Source organism: Erpetoichthys calabaricus, chromosome 7 (assembly GCF_900747795.2).
Source record: "Erpetoichthys calabaricus chromosome 7, fErpCal1.3, whole genome shotgun sequence".
NCBI lineage: Eukaryota > Metazoa > Chordata > Cladistia > Polypteriformes > Polypteridae > Erpetoichthys > Erpetoichthys calabaricus.
Window position 1 is genome coordinate 112,430,498 of NC_041400.2, and position 19,202 is coordinate 112,449,699.

Below are 19,202 nucleotides of genomic sequence, written 5' to 3' on the forward strand. Positions count from 1 at the left end.
ATCCTGGAAAATGAGGAGCACTGAGCGTAACGGAGCTTGGGATTCACCTATGTGTAAATGCATTTATGATTGGATCAGTCAAACTACATTTAGTCACAAATGGGCAACAACAATGTTTAACACAAATTTAAATGAAAATACGTATATTTGTATTCGCATATGAAAACCATGTAAACTGAAGAAGATTTGAATTTTGTACAGGAAAGGTGACATCAGATTTCCATCCGGACATGATGCAGATGCTGGAGACACATTTTTACGCCAGGTATAAACTTAATCTGGCTAAATTATATACAGACACAATCCAGGTACAACTAGGTATAAATAGGGACTGAGAGTTAAGGAGAAAAGATACAAATGTACTCTTTTGAATGCCTTAGTTTAGCCTCTGGATCTGAAATATTTCGAACAAATTATCCAGACTGAACAAAACAAATACTCTGGTTGCTTTGAATCCATGTCTGTTTGCACTGTGACCTGATGAAAATTTTAAATAACAAGTGACTTAACAAATATCATTTCTAGTACAGAGAAAAAGAAAAGAAAAGCAGTTCTCAGTCTTGATAAAAGTGTGTCATAGACCTGTATTTTGGAAAAGCATAGAAGGAAATGTAAAAAATACATGAAAGATGATTTTTGAATATTTTAGATTTTAGTACTCAGGTTAGTGTATTGTAAATTATTTATCTATTTAGTCATTACAAACATGGTTGCGTGGTTTTGACAACAAAAAGCGAATTGGAAATTTCATAGATGACGTAAAAAAAAAAGAAGCTGAGCTGGCCAATTAATTAAAGGATATGTTAAATTAAATAATGAAGAGTGAAGTAAAATCACTGACAGGTGGAGTGAATAACATTGATTATCTTGTTACAATGGCACCTGACATGCGGTGGGGTATATTCGGCAGCAAGTGAGCAGTCAGTTCTTGAAAATGATGTGTTGAAAGCAGTAACAATGCTCAAACATAAGAATTTGAGTGACTTTTACTAGGGATACATTTGGATAGCTAGAAAACTGGGTCAGAGTGTTTCCCAAATGGCAGCTCTTGTGGGGTGTTTGCAGTATGCATTTGTTAGTACATATCAAAAGTAGTCCAAGGAAGTTCAACCAACAACAGGATATGGGCACCCAAGGCTCATTGATGCACTTGGGGAGCGAAGGCTAACCCATCTGGTCTGATGCCACAGAACAGCTATTGAAAAACATAATGCTGGGCATTACAGAAAGGTGTCAGAACACACTGGCTATGTATGGGGCTGTGTAGCCACTGAACAGTCAGAATGCCCATGCTGACCTGTGCCCAGTGCTAAAAGCACCTACAATAGGGACATGAACATCAGAACTGAACTGTGGAGCATTGGAAGAAGGTGGCTTGGTCTTTGGAATCATGTTTTCTTTTAGATCATGTGGATGGATGGGTGCATTATTTACCTGGGGAAGAGATGGCAGCAGTATGCACTATTGGAAGAAGGAAACCCGGCAGAGGCAGTGTGATGCTCTGGGCAGTGTTCTACTGGAACACCTTTGACACATACCACTTACCTAAAGAATGTTACAGACCATGTTCACCCCTGATGACATTGGCCTCTTTCAGCAGGATAATGCGCCATGCCACACTGCAAAAATTGTTCAGTAATTGTTTGAGAAACATAACAAAGAGTTCAAGGTATTGTCTTGGCCTTCAAATTCCCTAGATCTCAACCTGGTTGAGAATCTGTGAGATGTACTAGAAAAACACGCCAGATCCATGGAAGCCCCACCTTGAAAGTTACAGGATCTAAAAGATCCACCTTAAGAGGCCTGGTGGAGTCCATGCCTCAATGGGTCAGAATTGTTTTGGTGGCATAAGGCAAAACGGAGACCTACACAATATTAGGCAAGTGGTTTTAATGTTTCAGTTGATCACTGCATATGTATGTAGTTGTGTATGTGTGTGTATATATATATATATATATATATATATATATATATATATATATATATATATATATATATATATAGTATATATATATATATATATATATATATATATATATATATATTGTGGCCAGTAGGAGGCACAGCATTAACCTGAATCCCAGAGACAATTTCCAGTACAAGTAAAGGCTATTTATTAACATAATTACCTTTACAGGAATTTTTCTTCACTCCCATGTAGTTCAATAAACTTCTCCTTAATCTTTCCCCTCCACTCCTCCTGGCAAGCTTTGTGCTCATTTCGCTCCCGACTCAAGCCGAACAATCGGCTTTATACTGGACCCAGTAGTAATGCTGGTGCCACCATGTTGCATCCAGGAAGCACATTCTGGGTTAGGCAGAATCTCCTCAAACTGGGGACAGCTTTTCCACCCAGCTACCCTAAGAAACCCAGCTGGGCTGCCCATCTGAACTACAACTCCCATGTAGCCCTGCAGGTGTGTACACCTAACACCCACCAGAGAGTGGTTGCCATTTTTTGTGCTGGGGAAACCCATGGCCCTCGGAGGCAAACACATTCCACCCTTCCATTATCATGGCTTCCTGGGAAAGAAGCCATTCATCCCAGGCAGGATGCCAGCCAACCTGTTACTCCTATGACTATGTATAATATACTATGCTTATTATTATTATTACTAGTATTATAATAATATATGTCCATTTCATAGTAATGTTGAATCAATAAAATACTAATAAAAACTTTACATTTAGCAATAATATCCATTTTGTCTGGTTGTTTTTTAGGAACATGTGAAATATACCAGTTACAATTTGATATTAGCAGCTTTTTTTTAAAATATTGATCTAATTGCACAAAAAAGGAGGTTAAAACCTTTTAATTCCTCTTTGTCTTATTAATCGTAACAAGTGTTTCTCTTAGCAAAAATGCAGTGAACTTTTATTAATAATAAAAATATTTCCCATTTGGAAAAAGAATATTGAATGTTGAGGATGGAACTGCCAGACAAGAGGATAATAGGAAGGCCAAAGAGGTAGTTTTGAGGGAGGACATGAAGGCAGTCAGTGTGGCAGAAAATGATGTAAAAGACAAGGATAGATGGAGACAGATGATCCACTGTGGTGACCCCTAAATGGGAGCAGCTGATTGAAGAAGAAGAAGAAGAATAGTGCTTCTATTATGAATTCATGTTAATTGAATGAGCAAAGTTTTACATCTGTTTTTTTCATTAGGAAAATTAGGGAACATGGACATTTGTGTGTAAGAAGTAGTTTAACTTGGATTGCAGTAAAGTTGTTTCATGGTGCCTCAGTATAAGAGGTAAATATAAAACTGAGCAACTGTAACTAATTTCTGGATCTACTGGTTTCTCTACCTTTATAATCAAATGATCACAAATATTCCACATAAATTAATAGTTAAGGGGCACTTGTGTATAAACAACAGTTCTGGAAAGATTGCACCCTCGTTGATGGTAATAAGTCCAATTGGTTCTTTTCATTTCTAATAAATTGCAGCTTCTATTGCCAGGCAAACATGCCAGAGGTTTCTGGATTTGATTTCTTATAGGCTTTATTGTGATTTATGGATATAAAAACAGTGCAAGCATGCCTGTCGACTTCCATTAATAATGTTTTAGACCTAGCAATGCCTTGTGACTGGTATTTCCTAATGTGGGAGTTATTTTTACACCTTAGGGTTTTATTTAAATGTGTCTTCCAAAAAGGTTCACATATGCATCCATTTTTAACACTTCATGGAAACTGGTTTCTTCAGGATGAATTTTGACACAAAAAATACTGTCTTATCAAGCTTATTTACACAGTAACCCTCACCTCTAGGCTTATCTGATTGCTTTGTTACTGATTTTTTAATAACTTATCTAATTACAAAGGATGATAAACAAGTGCTTTAGCATATTTGCAGTAATTGGAGTCAACATACAGAGAAGAGCCCTGCAGTGAACACTTGGATATACCGTCTGTCAAATCAGTCAACAGGAAAGCAGGCTTTTATATTAATCATCCATCCGTCCATCTATTTTCTAATCCTGATTATTTAGTGTAGAGTTACAGGGATTCATCACCTATCATGACACCAGTGACATTAACGTGGAAATGAAATTGGAAAGGGCCCTGAAACATGGAAAGAAGTTCTGGCAGCACAGAGAATGCTGCAACACTCCCTACTACAGGCAACGGCACCAGAGGCTTGTGATTGTTAGTATTGTAAAAATATTTTAGAGATCATTCAAAGTTGATTTAAAATGACTCTGAATCAAAACATTGTATTGGCATCAAAGCAGAAATACCACATCATATTGTTTGAATTAATGTCTACTGGTGACAAACAGTAAAAGATACTACTTAATATTAGTCATTTAAAAATGCTGTACTTAACTGTTTTTGTTATTACCTTCTTTTTCTCAATAAAGCAATTCATCATTCACTATTAAAAAATCTTTAAATGATTTGTGATGCTTCATTTTCTGTCTCCTCAATGCTTAGAGGAAACAGCCTATATGCTTGTATTAGGTACATCTCTTAAAGCACAGGTTATCTTCTTCAGATGACATTTGAAAGGGTCTCAACAAGATTTCTGTTTGAATCTAAAATACTTCTCTACTGAAGACATTATGAAAATGTATGCTGCTACAGCAAAGACAATGATTTTATCTCCACAAGGTAATTGGCAGCATCTGCTATTGATTTATTACACCTGACCGATTTGCACACCTCACTCCTCTGATTAATGCAGGGCGGAGCACTGGCATTTATTAGCCAATTGGAATGGGCTCTTTTCACAGCAGCCATTTTGACATGAAATAGTACGGCAAGCACAGGTGTCACTAATGAGATTAATGAAGCTTCTGTTCAATTTCAGTGTAGCATAACTGAAACCTTACTTAATGTCATTACTTTCACCTGTGCTTGCCATACTATTTCATGGCAATATGACTGCTATGAAAAAGGCCCATTAGTGATATGAAACCGTGTTATACCACCTTTAAGTAATGATAGCACAGCAACGACTCAAAAACCAAAGACCAAATTTTCTTGAGATATTCATGACATTATAAGCTAGCTTTAGAAAAAAAAAACTGACCAATTTTAAAATAATTTTTTTTTAATTATAATAACTCATAACATGGTAATTTTTCATTTTGGGGATGGCAAAGTATTTACACAAAATATAGAGCCTGAAATGAGTTTTAAAGCAATATGAGAACAATTTCTGTGCAACTTATATTTAAGGAGATGTAGCCAGTCAAAGTCATAATCCCGCCCCCCCAATAAGTTCAAACTTTGTTAGCTTAAATATCCCTTAATATTGATCCAAGACACATGCAATTTAAGTTTCATGGGTTACTCATATGACCAAATCAGCATGCCAAGTTTCGTTAAAATCTGTGACAATGAAGTTCAAAAGTGTGATGATTTGACATGGAATTGCCTAATTTGTAGTTCATGAACTGGCCATCAGTGTGTAAGGCACACACGCAAACTCATAAATACTGGGGCCATCTCACATATTCCAAAAAGACATAATACTGGTTGAACATTTAGGCAGACAAGTGGCATATTTGCTAACTCACTTGCCTCGTAGATCCAGGTATCCTGGTTTGATTTCTGACCTGGCCATTGTCTACATGGAGTTTGAATATTCTCCCTGTGATTTATTATTTTTTCTCACATCCCAAAAACATCAACTACAACAGTTTTGATGAGAACAGACCATTTAGTCCAACAAGCTCTTCCATCTGGTTTTCCAAGATTCCGTGAAATAACATGAACTTGAGATTTGAAGTTCCTTAGTGTCCTGGGGCCTCATGTATGAACAGTGCGTACGCACAAAAATGTTGCGTAAGCAAGTTTCCACGTTTAAATCGCGATGTATAAAACCTAAACTTGGCCTAAAGCCACGCACATTTCCACGGTACCTCATACCCTGTCGTATGCAAGTTCCCTGCTCGGTTTTGCAGACTGGCGGCACCCAGCGTCAAAGCGGTGCTACTGTTCCTGTGTGGTTATCCTTTCTTTTTTAGATCCACATCCCTGACATGGCTTTATAAATACACTGAAATTAACCGCATATTGTTTATTACTTTAATGCATCTGATTGTAATTAACCTGTAACAATATAATGGTCCACAGAATGGTCAAACTATTCCAAATACCATAACTGCTTTAGCGTTGTTACTCTCACTGCACCTTCTTCTTCTTCTTTCAGCTGCTCCTTTAGGTGTTGCCACATCGGATCATCTTTTTCCATATTACTCTCACTGCTCCACTCGGAGTATTTATATCATTGTATCTGAGTGTGAATCACAGCAGTACAGCAGCTGATCAGAAAGAGAATTATCAGTATACAGCATCAAGCACACGCTGCCTCAGCCATGCTGTCTATTGAGCTGCTCTCCTATGACAAACGCTTCAGAACCTTTCCTGTACTGACCTCGCAGTTCAGAAAGTTTCATCCCAAGAACTCTAAATGCACTCACTCAGTCCATCAAGTGCACCTTGTAGAACTGTTTGTACTTATAAGTACAATTACCTCACTGTAAACTTGCGATACAGTTATAATATTGCACAACCTAAGCCACATTATAAAGCGCATAGTTACATATGATGACGATATCATTTTTAAGATGAAATGCAGCAGAATATGTTTATTATATTATATAGATAAAACTTTAACTACACGGTGCCGCAATGCTAGCGAGCCGCTGGCGCTCCGTTCACGAATTGTTCCCACCTCGCGCTGTATTCTTGCTGGTGCTGACGCGACACTGGAAGGATAGATGGATAGAATAATTAACCACGTACTACAAAGATATTTCGATGTTTTGAAGAATCAGCGTTCTAAGCTTATAGATAGATTAACGTCTATTACAGAGCTGATTGTGTGGCGATTAGGTATTTGGAGAAAGAAAAGTAAGGACAAGAATTGGAAGATCAAATACAAAACAAAGCATTTAATGTGCTACTTTAGTTACGATGGGATTGAGAAACTAGTAAATTAAACGATTTAGGATGAAGTTTATGATGTTCTACTTTAATGACAAAATAAACTACATGATTAAAGTAGAAATTTCGAGATTAAAGTTGCCATTTTCTGCTTTTTTCCCCACTGTGTGCCTTTTTTTTTCCTCTGTACCCTAATAAGCTTTCATGTGACACTCAGACGTTGGGCTAAGACTCGCCTTTTCACGGTAACTTTGATATGTGACAACTTCTTTTTTATTTCGGGCACTGTGCGACTTTGTGAACTTGAGCTTTCGAGTTTCTCTGACACACTATGTCACTCGATCAACTTCCTTTTGTTGTTTATACCACTGTTTAAACCAACAAATAGTATGTTTTTCCTTGCCTCCACTTGGTATTCGCTGAAGTTCTTCTATTTTCCCTCTTGCTTTTGCCATTGTCTTTTCACAGAAGGCTGAGCTTAAGGGCTATTTATATTGATTTGCATATTCAAAGAGGCATAATCCTGGGAGGAGTTGGGGTGGGACAGCAGGCATGTGCACGTGTGTTACATTTCACGTTGACTGGGATTTATAGAGCGGAAGAATGTGGAAGTTGGTGTTCGCACAGATTTATGCATCCGAATTTTTTTGTGCATAAGCACATTTACGCTTAGTGCTTACATCATGTTATAGTGTGAATTCTACTCATGGCGTTATGTATGAGGCCCCTGTTCTCTACACTACTTGGTCACTTAGTCCATGTATTTATACTCTTTAGATCTTGGCCTGGAGAGATGCCAAGGTTATTTGCTTCACTTTCCCAGGGTAAGGGGTGACAGATGTGGAGGCAGTGGTGACCTTATTTCCCTTAAGGTCCAACCTGCAGTTCTAACTCTCTGGTCCTATGTTGAGACATTAACAGGTTTAGTTACCTGCTGCATGCCACTGTCTCATAGACCTGTATTTAACATTCGTAACCCTGTATAACCCTTCAATGAAACTCCTTGGTTGACAAAATCTTTGAGACCAAACAAATTTAGGAATATAGACCAAATTAATATGAAAAGAGTTTATTAACCAGACAGATAAAAATACAAAGCTAAACCATGAAATGCAAAATATAAGTAATAAAGAAAATAATATTCTTACCATAGCTCAGCCACAGTGACACAAATGTAGGCCTTCCTCTCAATCTACAAAATAACCAATCTAATCATTGAAATCTCATTGTGTTTATAGCAAATATTTCTGCTCCATATTGGTTGGATCCTCCTACTTTTAATCAAGTTTTGTCCCATCCTGGACTTTCTCTAGAGATGCAGCAATACTTCATTTGAAATGAACAGTTTTTTGTTATGTCAAATTACCCATAACACATAATTAAAATACACCGTTCTTTGCCTACGTAATATGTGGTTTTTGTGGTCTTAACTGATGCCTATATGCTTGTTTCCAGCTCACTGCTTAATTTTCAAAATTTTCAACAAAACTACCACTTTATGACCTGCCAGTTTCTGTATTTTACTATCTGAGTGTCCCTGTCCATTTTTGTCCCATTTTTTAGGCAGAGCTTTCACTGGTGGGCAAGGGTGTTCTGTTTTCTTGATGGTGGCTCTTTACATTGTAACAAAAGGCGCTATATAGGCGCCCGACCCGACACAGATGGACACCGAGACACGTATAAACACATAAGACTTTTATTTTTCTTTACCCGTGGGCGCACGTCTTCCCCGTGACCCACAGGCAGTATACAGTCCATAAAGTACCAATCCCACACAATACAACACTCTTTTTCTTTACCACCACTCCTCCTCAGGCTTAGTCCTCCTCCTCCTGACTCTGGCTCCTCGAGTGGTGGTGGCTGGCCCTTTTTATACCCTACCCGGAAGCGTTCCAGGTGCTTGACCACCTGGTCCTAATTGCCCTTCCGGGTGGGGCTGAAAATACGTCCAACTGGGCTGCTGACTCCCTGCATCTCCCCCTAGCGGCCATCCGAGCCCCCAACCAGGCTGTGGAGGACTCCATCTCCCATGGAGCCATGCGCTAGGTTGGGGAGTCATCGTCCGCCAGGGAGGCTGCCACCAAGCGTCCCGGGGGAGGTATTGAACTGTCCATAGCTGCTCCCCCGGAACAGATGTAGCAGAGGCGTCCCTGCCGGGCATGGGTCCCGGCTGTCCATTACAACATGAAGAACATTTGTGCAGAATTTACCCATGACAAGTTACCATGTTCTTATTACTGTAATTGTTGACAGCTAATGAGTATGAGTGGCCTGAAAATTTTTAAATGTGAGCTTGTTTAGTTTTTCACTGTGCCTTTCTTTTTTTCTCTACTCTTCTTCCGTTTTTCTGACTCTTAGGGTCTGCCCATACTACATCCTCGGGTGTCAGGCACTTCACTATGGTTCTTCAGTCTTAAAATATATTCATGACCCTGGAGTCGAAGTGTCCAGTAAACCACCTGAGGGTTCCCTTAGCACCACAAGCATAGGGTAAAAATGTAGTCTCTTTGATTAGGTTTAGCAGAAAAAGTATTTGGTGTCTCATTCAAACTCTTCTTGTAAGGGTGGGTTTTAAATTGCCTGGGTAACGTTTATTGTGCCTTACATAGGAAATAGGCTGGTTAGTGACCAAATCTATGGAACAGACTGGAGAAAATATTTGGTTCAAGAATAGTAAGAAAAATGGGCAAAGTTCTGAAGCCAAAAAATTCTGCTGCAGATGAAATTGTCAGGCCAAAGAGCAAAAGAAGGATAGAAGATGAAATCTTAATCAAAGAATACGCAGTGGTTAAAACCAGAAATGAAATAGTCATGAGCAGGGCTGTTTCTGGGAACCTAGATCGCCCTCTCGTGGTTAGGGCACATTACTGCAGACTATGTAGAGATTCCTTTCTTTATTTTGTTTCGAAAAAATGGTCTGGACCAGACCGGAACACAAAGAAATGTTTGTTGTGCGCCTCAGCAGCGCCTGCACTGTCTGCACTATGTGCAGTACAATCTGTTGCCCAGAAACGGCCCTGGGTGATAAGACATTTTCTTTAAACAATACAGACCTACAAACATTCTGACTCAAAAGTGAATGTCCGATTATATTGTTTTATATTATTTTTGCATACTACCAATGTTTGGTCTTAACCTCTGATGACCTACACATTCCAAGAATAACATGAACAACAACAATGATGATGATGCCAATAATAATAATAATAATACTCAAACTGTAGCATAGAAGAGACAGACATGGTAAAATAAAATTAAACAATCAAAACGGCAAAAGGACTGTATCTCTTGAGTGAATTGCTAAAAGCTGAGATAACCCAAACTATGATTATCTCCCAAATGGACATACATTAAATCTTGTGTTAAAACTTAGCAAATATCGTCCTCTGTTGCTCAGCACCATGTCTGAGATTAACTCTGGGCACGCTAAACCAGCAGTTTGTTATTTTGTATAGATAGATTGCATTATTTGCATATACAAGCATACGGTAAATAGGAATTGTGGATAAAGATTCTTATTTAAATATAATCATTATATTCTCAATTTCACTGAATGTTGTCACTATGCTAAGTTTTCAATCTATTTTATTAATTTAAACGACATGTATATGTTATGTTAATGTCTTAAAAAAATTATATGTAGAATGTCACGATCATCAAAAGGATCACATTTAGCTGGTAGTTTAAACAGATAACTATAGGAATTTCAACCATAGTTTTAGCAATAACTGTTTCTTTCTTAATTTCCTTGAGAGAAATGTTAAAAGCGATAAATAAAGACTACTAAATACACCCCAATTGCTACTTATTTTCTGAAATGGCACCCCTCAATTGCAGATTTTTCTGAGATAGACGTGTAAACAGATGTTGCTATAACTCGACATTCTCAAATTGTGAATTTGAGGTCCTACATACTTCGTTGTCCTCAGTCCTGTCTCCAGGTCTCAATGTACTGGTGTGAAAGTGATGATTCCTCTCAAAGCAAAGTGCGTTTGAGGAATGCCATTTACAGCTTCACCTAGGACAGTAAAAATCCTAGAACCAGCTCTGGTCATGAGATAAAGCACATTAAGCAAACCAAAAATCAAAGTCTTAGGGTACCTAGCCAAGAATTCATTACAATGGAAAAAGAAATACAGGAAAGCACTCACAGAAGGTTTTGAATTATATTCACTAACATGAAAAATGTGTGACCTGTAATGCCAACTTAAGTAATGACATGCCAAAGATGCAACGTGATGCGATGGTTACATAAAATGGCAACTTTCATTAAAAAACAAGTTGTTGCTTTATTTCTAAGACATGATAAAATAAAATAACAAATCTCAAATCAAAGCAAAAGTAGAACTTGAAATCAAAATTGAATTCTAAACAATTTGAAACACCAGAAAAAAAATGAAAATTCACAAAAGTAAATGTATTAAGCCCAGAAAAAAATTACAAAGAGCAAGCATCCTAACACATAAATGTCAATGGTTAAAACAGGACCAAAAATCATAGTCAAATATAAACTTCAAAATTTTGAGAATCAAATTGACTAACACTATTTAGTACCTACCCAACACTATCAACAATGAACAACAATGAAGCTGCATATAGGGAAGAGGTTCAGAATCTAACAGAATGGTGCAACACCAACAACCTGGTCTTAAATACCAAAAAGATCAAAGAAGTTATTCTGGACTTTAGGACCACTAAAAAGACCAATCACAGTCTGATAACAATCAATGCAGATGCTGTGGAGAGAGTTTCCAGCTTTAAGTTTCTAGGAGTCACCATCTCAAAGGACCTGTCCTGGGCTGACAACAACTTGGCTATAATAGGCAAAGCACAACAACGCCTCTATTTTCTCAGGAAGCTAAGGAGAGCTGACCTCCCCCAGAAGCTGCCGGTTAATTTCTATAGATGCACTATAGAGAGCATCTTAACTAACTGCATGATGGCCTGGTACAACAGCTACACCAAGGCTGCTAAAGAACCCTGCAGCGGGTCGTAACAACAGCAGAGGCCATAATTGGGACTGAACTGCCATCACTCGAACTCTCCTATAAGACTCGCTGTGTCAGAAGGGCCAAAAACATTCTCAAGGACAAAACTCATCCTGGAAATTCTTTGTTTGAGCTCCTCCCATCAGGAAGATGCTTTAGGTCAATCCATGTATGCACCAACAGACTAAAAATAGCTTTTTCCCATCTGCCATAAACTTTCTGAACTCTGAATCTCCTCAGTCTGAGATCATTTTTAATTGAACATGTGCAATAAGCTATATTGGTAATGTGCAATATACTAATGTAATACAATATAGAATATGTAATGTACTATTCATTAACAGGTGCAATAACAATTTATGCTGCTGTACTTTGAGCAATAATTATTTGCTCTGGTTACTTGATCACTTAAAACTGTATATGACATATTTGGAATTATTTGACTTTACTTTAAATGCACTTTGGAGCTGTCACAAAAAGTAAGTGTGTTACACAATGACAATAAAGTGCTTGAACTATCAATAACAATTCATTGTTGTTTTTTCCCTATAGACAAGCTTGGGAGAAGAATTATATGTGCCACCATCTTAAATAGGGGTTACGCAGTGACATACTTAATTGTGTGTCTGTCAATAGCTATATTTATTAAAAACAACATAGGCACTGCCATGAAATTAAACCAAAAATTGTCAACGTGATATCAGAAATATACGGTAGTTTAAAAGCAAAACATTATGAAAAATTGTAAATTGTTAAAAAAACAATTATTTTAATGATAATCTGTTATTATTAATAAAGTGTTATATATATATTTATAGTATAGTATAGCAGTTATAGTATATTTTAACTAGTTTACAATGGATTTGTCCCTCCTGAACTGAAGTTTCTTACCCCAGATTTAGATGGTACTTTATTGATTACCAAAAAATGCTGTTACCATTCATTCAAAACAGTTACTTTTAGACTCCTCAATCTGTTAAGTAAAGAAATACTTTCTTTTTTTTACTTTTTGACTGCACTCCAGAGAAGTTTTCCTCAGTGTTGCACGTTATGCTGTTTAACAGAAAGACATCTACTGGCTTCACTTTACTGATTCACTGTAAGAATTTTGAAATCTAGGTTTGATCTCATGTAGTCCCTTGTGCTTAGAGCTTGGAAGACTGAGTTGCCTGACATATTTACTCCTGTGATGTAGTTACTAAATAATTAAGTAACTGACAACTTGAAGTGAATGAGAATGAAATGACACAGTTTTCACCAGGAGGAGAGAGGTGAAAGTATATTATGTACTGTATAAATAAAGATCTGGACATGACAACAACCAACAGTGTAAAGCCATCCTTTTTTGAGTTCTTCTTTTGTGACTCATTCATCGCGGTGAAAGGCTATATATTGTGGATATTGCATATTAAAATATATTTTTCATTCTATTGTAAGATGCCCTATCAGTGGTTTAAGATTTGTACTATTTTGCACTATTGTAGCTGCTAGGGCAACTGGTGTTTAATTAGATTAAGTAGGTTTGAAAATGGAAGAAAGTATTTTTTTGCAATATGTAACAACAATCTATTTTACTGCATTGGAATCAATCATTACAGTCTTTGCTGGGTGGTGGAGCAAGGATGGCATGATGAAAGTATTGTTGAAAGGATAAATAGAATCCTTGCCTCTGCATAGTGATTATAGTTATTTTACACTGTATATCACAATGTAGTTTAGTTTGCCTTTATCAGAATATTCAACATTTCTCAATGCATGTTCTAATTGAACTGCGTTTTGACAATCAAGTATAATGACACCAGCAAATTAAATTGTATTTGTAGTTGAAGAAATATTCTATGGGTTCCCTACTGTGAAACTTAATTGTTGCCTGGAAAGCAATATGAGCAGAATATAGCACTTGCACCTGTTTCTCAGCTAATGATTCTACAGTAAAAGGAAGTTTTACTTTAAGTTAGACTTTTATGTAAAGAGTCATATTGAACAGGAAATGTTTTGATGAATTCAGAATCAATTCTGATAGTTTGTTCAAAACATTTTAAACTATATCTTAGATTGATACAATCAAGACCTTCATACTGATCACTTTTATACCTTGTCCACAAAGTAATCTTATATAAAAATTGAGGACTACCAGAGCACTACATTGCTTTATTTGCTTACTAGTCATTTAGCCCGTTACAATAACGGGCGCTAGAACAGTAGTACATAAACATTAGTAGGAACAGTCTATATTAAATGGCAAGGGACTTTGACCTCATTCTTTTTGTTGGTCATATTTTTCTTTGTCTTTCAGCCTTTCTTTTGTTAATGTTTACTTGCTGAGCTGACCGTTCTTCGTGGGCTGCTGCCATGTATTGTGTGTCTTTAATTTTCTGTGACAGTAATACTGTCTTGTATGTCCGTAATATACCTTTAATTTTGTCTGGCGGTAATACAGGCGTGCGCGTCAGTAATATGCCTTTAATCTCCTCTGACAGTAATACTGGCTTGTATGTGGCTGTAATATGCGTCACTGTATTGTGTACCTTTAATTTCCTCTCGCAGTAATACTGATTTGTATTTCCGTAAAATGCCTCTAACTTTCTCTGACAGTAATATCGCGCATCGCACCGTGCCCGGCGCATGCGCACTTCACCAGAAGACCCGTGCATGAGCACTTCACCAGAAGACACACACACACACGGACACCTGGACGCACAAAGGGATTTTATTAAAGAGGATGACATCACATTATTTGTAGGGAGTCAAGATGATTGCTTGGCACAATATCATAGGGGCTTGGTCATAGTACTTATTAGATCTAATTACATGGTGAATATGTGACATCACTGAAACGTGGTCTTAGTGGCCATGTAGGGGGCACTCGATATAGTGTACCTGGAAGCCTGGTCAGAATGTCAGAGATAGTGTAGTTAAACTAAGCTGATAGAGACCTTGTGGAGGTGAATGTGAGAGTGGTTTGGTTCTTGAGGTGTAGCATGTCAGATGTTGAGCATATGGATGAGTGAACCCACATTGCACGATAACATATAAATTAATTTTATTTTGACTGGTAAAAATGTTATTTTGTGTGTATAGTTGGTATTCTGGTCTGATTTCAAATATCAAAGAAGCTAAGGCTTATATAGAAAGCTCAAAGAAGCTAATAAGTTGCAGAATTAAGCCTTCTTGTGCCAGTAGATCTGCAAAATAACAGGTAAGTCATTAACTACCCAAAAGGGGGTGACTCTTCCACTTACCCTCCAACACGGGGACAGTGAAATCTCTACCTCAGCTCATCTCCTGACATCAAATAATGCAGATAGGTTAGAAGGAGATTTAAAATGTTACCTGGAGCTAATTCACATGGCCATCTCTATGATCAATTACAGAATTAGAGTGCATTTTAGACAACTGTGAAGCCACATCATCTCTGAGTCAGCTCCTTTCTCTTGAAAATGCTGGGATCCTTGTCCTCTTTTGTTATCAACAGGGTATTCACTGTGGTTTACTGCACCCTAGCTCCCTAAGGGTATAAATCAATCTTTCTCCTTGTCTACTATGACTTAATCTTCATCTTGACTTCCATCCTCTCCGCCGATGTCTTTGAGATATGGGAGAAAAAAACAATGTAGTTGTTCTTTTTCCATTTTTCAGCTCTCCAGTTTGGTTGTCACTGTTAGAAATTGTTATTGGTGTTGTTATTTCATTTAATCAAATGTTTTCAAATGTTTTTTCCATATTTAATATTTAGTCATCATTTATATGTTTGTTTTTCATGGGCACCATCATGATAAAGTGTGGATGCTAGGCACACAATTCATGTGTCATGTGAATATGACATTGTGACAATAGTGCTATTAAAGATAGTTACATACATTGAGACATATTGCAAGCTTTAAATCTCAAGCTATTAAGATAAGCAAAACTATTTAGGAAGATCTTTCTGTTTTACAATTCTTGTAACAGAACTCAGCTTTAACTTTGGAAAACTCGTTTGTTTCCTCCCTTTAAAAAGATGTTAACCCATCTCTGCTGTAATCCATCCATCCATTATCCACTGCTTATCTGAGGCTCTACTGTAATGCAAACAAATTTTGTCTGGCTGGACTCAATTCAGCCATAATAATCGCAGGTTAAATGTTCTGTACAATATGTTGGTGTTTTCTTTTCTGGCAGAGCTTGAGGAAGTTGTAGTGGTAGACATCCATCCATCCATCCATTTTCCAACCCGCTGAATCCGAACACAGGGTCATGGGGGTCTGCTGGAGCCAATCCCAGCCAACACAGGGCACAAGGCAGGAACCAATCCCGGGCAGGGTGCCAACCCACCGCAGGACACATACAAACACACCCACACACCAAGCACACACTAGGGCCAATTTAGAATCGCCAATCCACCTAACCTGCATGTCTTTGGACTGTGGGTGGAAACCGGAGCACCCAGAGGAAACCCACGCAGACACAGGGAGAACATGCAAACTCCACGCAGGGAGGACCCGCGAAGTGAACCCAGGTCCCCAGGTCTCCCAACTGCGAGGCAGCAGCGCTACGCACTGCGCCACCATGCCGCCCAGTGGTAGACATATTTTTAATTTTTCTTTGACTATAATTTTACTTCATTGTGGCTACTGTTTAAAATTCAGTAGTCTTGTACGGTAAGCAAAAAGTTATAAGCTGATGAACAATTCTGTTTTTAAAGATTAGTGTTTTCAATGAAGTAAAAAAAAAAACATTGAAACTAATTCCTGTCATAAAATCTCCAGTGTGACCAGGAACAAATCTACATAATGAAACAGCAATTTTCTTTTTAATTGTATAATGGTCACTCTTAGGTTTTAATTTGAGTCTGGGAGATGTAATTCAGATGGTAATCTCAGGCTATCCACATATTATGTATAGGTGAAATTATTTTATTGAAATTGCAAAAGGTCATTCTGGTTTACTCAAAGATTAATGACAGGAATTGAATGCAAACTGTAATCTTTATATGAATAAGTAATGTTCTAGGCATAGAAAGCTGTATTATGATGATCTGTAAAATATATTAAATAGACATTCATAATGCTTTTAAAAAGTGCGTAATTTTTTTTTACCAATTATCAAAAGTAAGAATGAAATGTTTAATTCAAGCTTAAAACTTTAAACATGCATCTTAAAAGGAAAAATATGTCAACGAGCACTGGACCTTTCCAATGTAATAAATGTTTTTTATACGTTTCTGTTTTGTCATCTCAGCCGCCCACAGAAGGTCTGCTTGTGCCCTTTCCTCCCTGTTGACCCACTGGATGTCTCCACGTGTCTGTATATCGTTCAGCATCCTGCCGAGGTGAGTAAGACCGTGGGAAGGGGCAAAGGTCAGCTTCCAGCAGGGATAAGACGGCAAGTAGGATGTGGCTGGTGGAAGTCCACCCTCACAAAACTTTTGCAGAGTTTTTTATTTGCAGGGCATTGGGACTGCTGATTAAACTGAAGGCTTGATGACAACTTGATAGCCTCTTCCTCATTTCACTTCATCTGCGTGTCCAACTTGCAACTTTCTGTTGAAGGGTGGTTTCTTGTTTAATTTAATTGCATGCTGAAAGAAAGCCATTAAAATAGTCTCATTCTTCATCATGCCTTTAATATCAAAATCTTAGAAACCTATAAAATCACTCTGGGTAATTTTAAATGGATACAAACTGTAATCAGTTATTGATTCATGAGAACTTTCTCATTTATCAAACAAGTAAACCTTGTGGTTGTGGTTACAGACCATGAAGGAGGGCTTGAAGTAAAAAGGAAAGCATGACTAAAGCCTCATTTCTCTTTTTTTATTTTAACCCAGTGCTTTACTGAAATGTGAAACCCAGGTATTATTTATGTTATACTTTTGTTTCTCAAATCATGTACATTTTCCCATTTATTATACAAGGTTTGGAGAAAACAGAATAATTTAACAGCCTGAATAATAACACTAAAAGCAATATGTCTTAATTAAGCTGTGTGCTATACAAAAGCTTTATCCTAAATGTCACAGAGATGACTGTGAGCTTGCTATCTTTCTCCAGCAATGAACAATCTCTCTCACCTCCAGACTTCTGGTTGGTCAGCCTTCCAAAGATTGTGCTGTCATCCTTGTACTGTCCATGTTCAATTCCCTATGCCATTGGAAGTGGCAGCCATTTTTCTTCTATCCTAGGGTTACTTCTTTGATCTTTGCAAGAGTAATTTTGGAAGTCAGCAGTCATTATTGAAAGGCTTTAAGTCCATCATACATACTGTCACTCTGTGGCCCTTAGTCCAAACAGAACAAACAACTAAAAGGCCTGCAGTGTTTACTGACTTCAAAATGTGCTAAATCTGAACTACATATCTTCTAAATGAATAGTACTGAATTTGATAATATTTCTGGATCAGATCAGTTGTACATTTCTAATAAGGCACTAAAAAGTAAATAACTAAATATGTAATTATAAATACAGGTATGTGCAATTTCCACTCAAGCCTTAGTGTCATATCACTAGAATTCCTGAAGCCTACAAAAAAACTCATAATCCCGGCCCACCTTAAATCCCTTTGCACCTCTCCATCAGCGTCTTTTGTTTTGTAAATGCTAGTTCAGCACAAGAAGCAAGCAGCTTGCAATCCCATCCCCTGCCTTGATGGATCTCAGCTCAAGCAAAAAGTTCTTCCAGTTCAAGCCAAAGCTCCTTATCTGAGTGTGATGTGCCTGGAGTTGTATAAGGTAAATAATATAGTATATTGTTATTTGGAATACATGCATTTCATGCATGTTCCGTGTCTACATAGATCTGGGTAAGTGTTGAATGAAAAGAAATGCTGGAAATGCAAGAAATGCTGAACACATACCTAAAGCAGAAACTTTTTTGCCTAGTCAGAACTATTTGTTGTACCGACAATCAAAGATATGATGTCCCATGGCCTCTATCAGACTGGACAAAGGCAGGACCGCAGCAACAGACAGCTTCTTCACAATGCTTTCACCGGCTAATAGACTGCTGCAACACAACTCAACTCTGTTTGGCACCATAAATAAAATGGGACAGGAATCAGCCACAACACTGCTCTCGTGCAAAGAATGGAGATAAATACCATCAACTCAGAGAGGGAGAGGCAAGTTTGTTGTAACACTTGAACATTACTGAGAAAATAAAACTGAATAATAAAAAAACGAGAGCTAACTTTTACAAGCAGCCAAAATTTATACCGGTTGTTACAGACTCAAATCAAATGCATGTTTTTATTATATTGTAGAAATAATAATAATGATAGCAGCTCACTACTCAAAACGTGGAGCGCCCAGTCTCGAACCTGGGACTTTTG

General features: G+C 37.6%; 1 protein-coding gene across 1 annotated transcript in view; it reads left to right on the forward strand.

Annotated features, from left to right (window-relative positions):
- Positions 1-19,202, forward strand: part of dtwd2 (DTW domain containing 2) — a 395,350-nt gene that overhangs the window by 141,651 nt on the left and 234,497 nt on the right. The window contains exon 2 of the mRNA XM_028805260.2: positions 17,115-17,205. Coding sequence (XP_028661093.1) covers positions 17,115-17,205 — 91 coding nt within the window. The remainder of the gene's footprint in view (positions 1-17,114; positions 17,206-19,202) is intronic.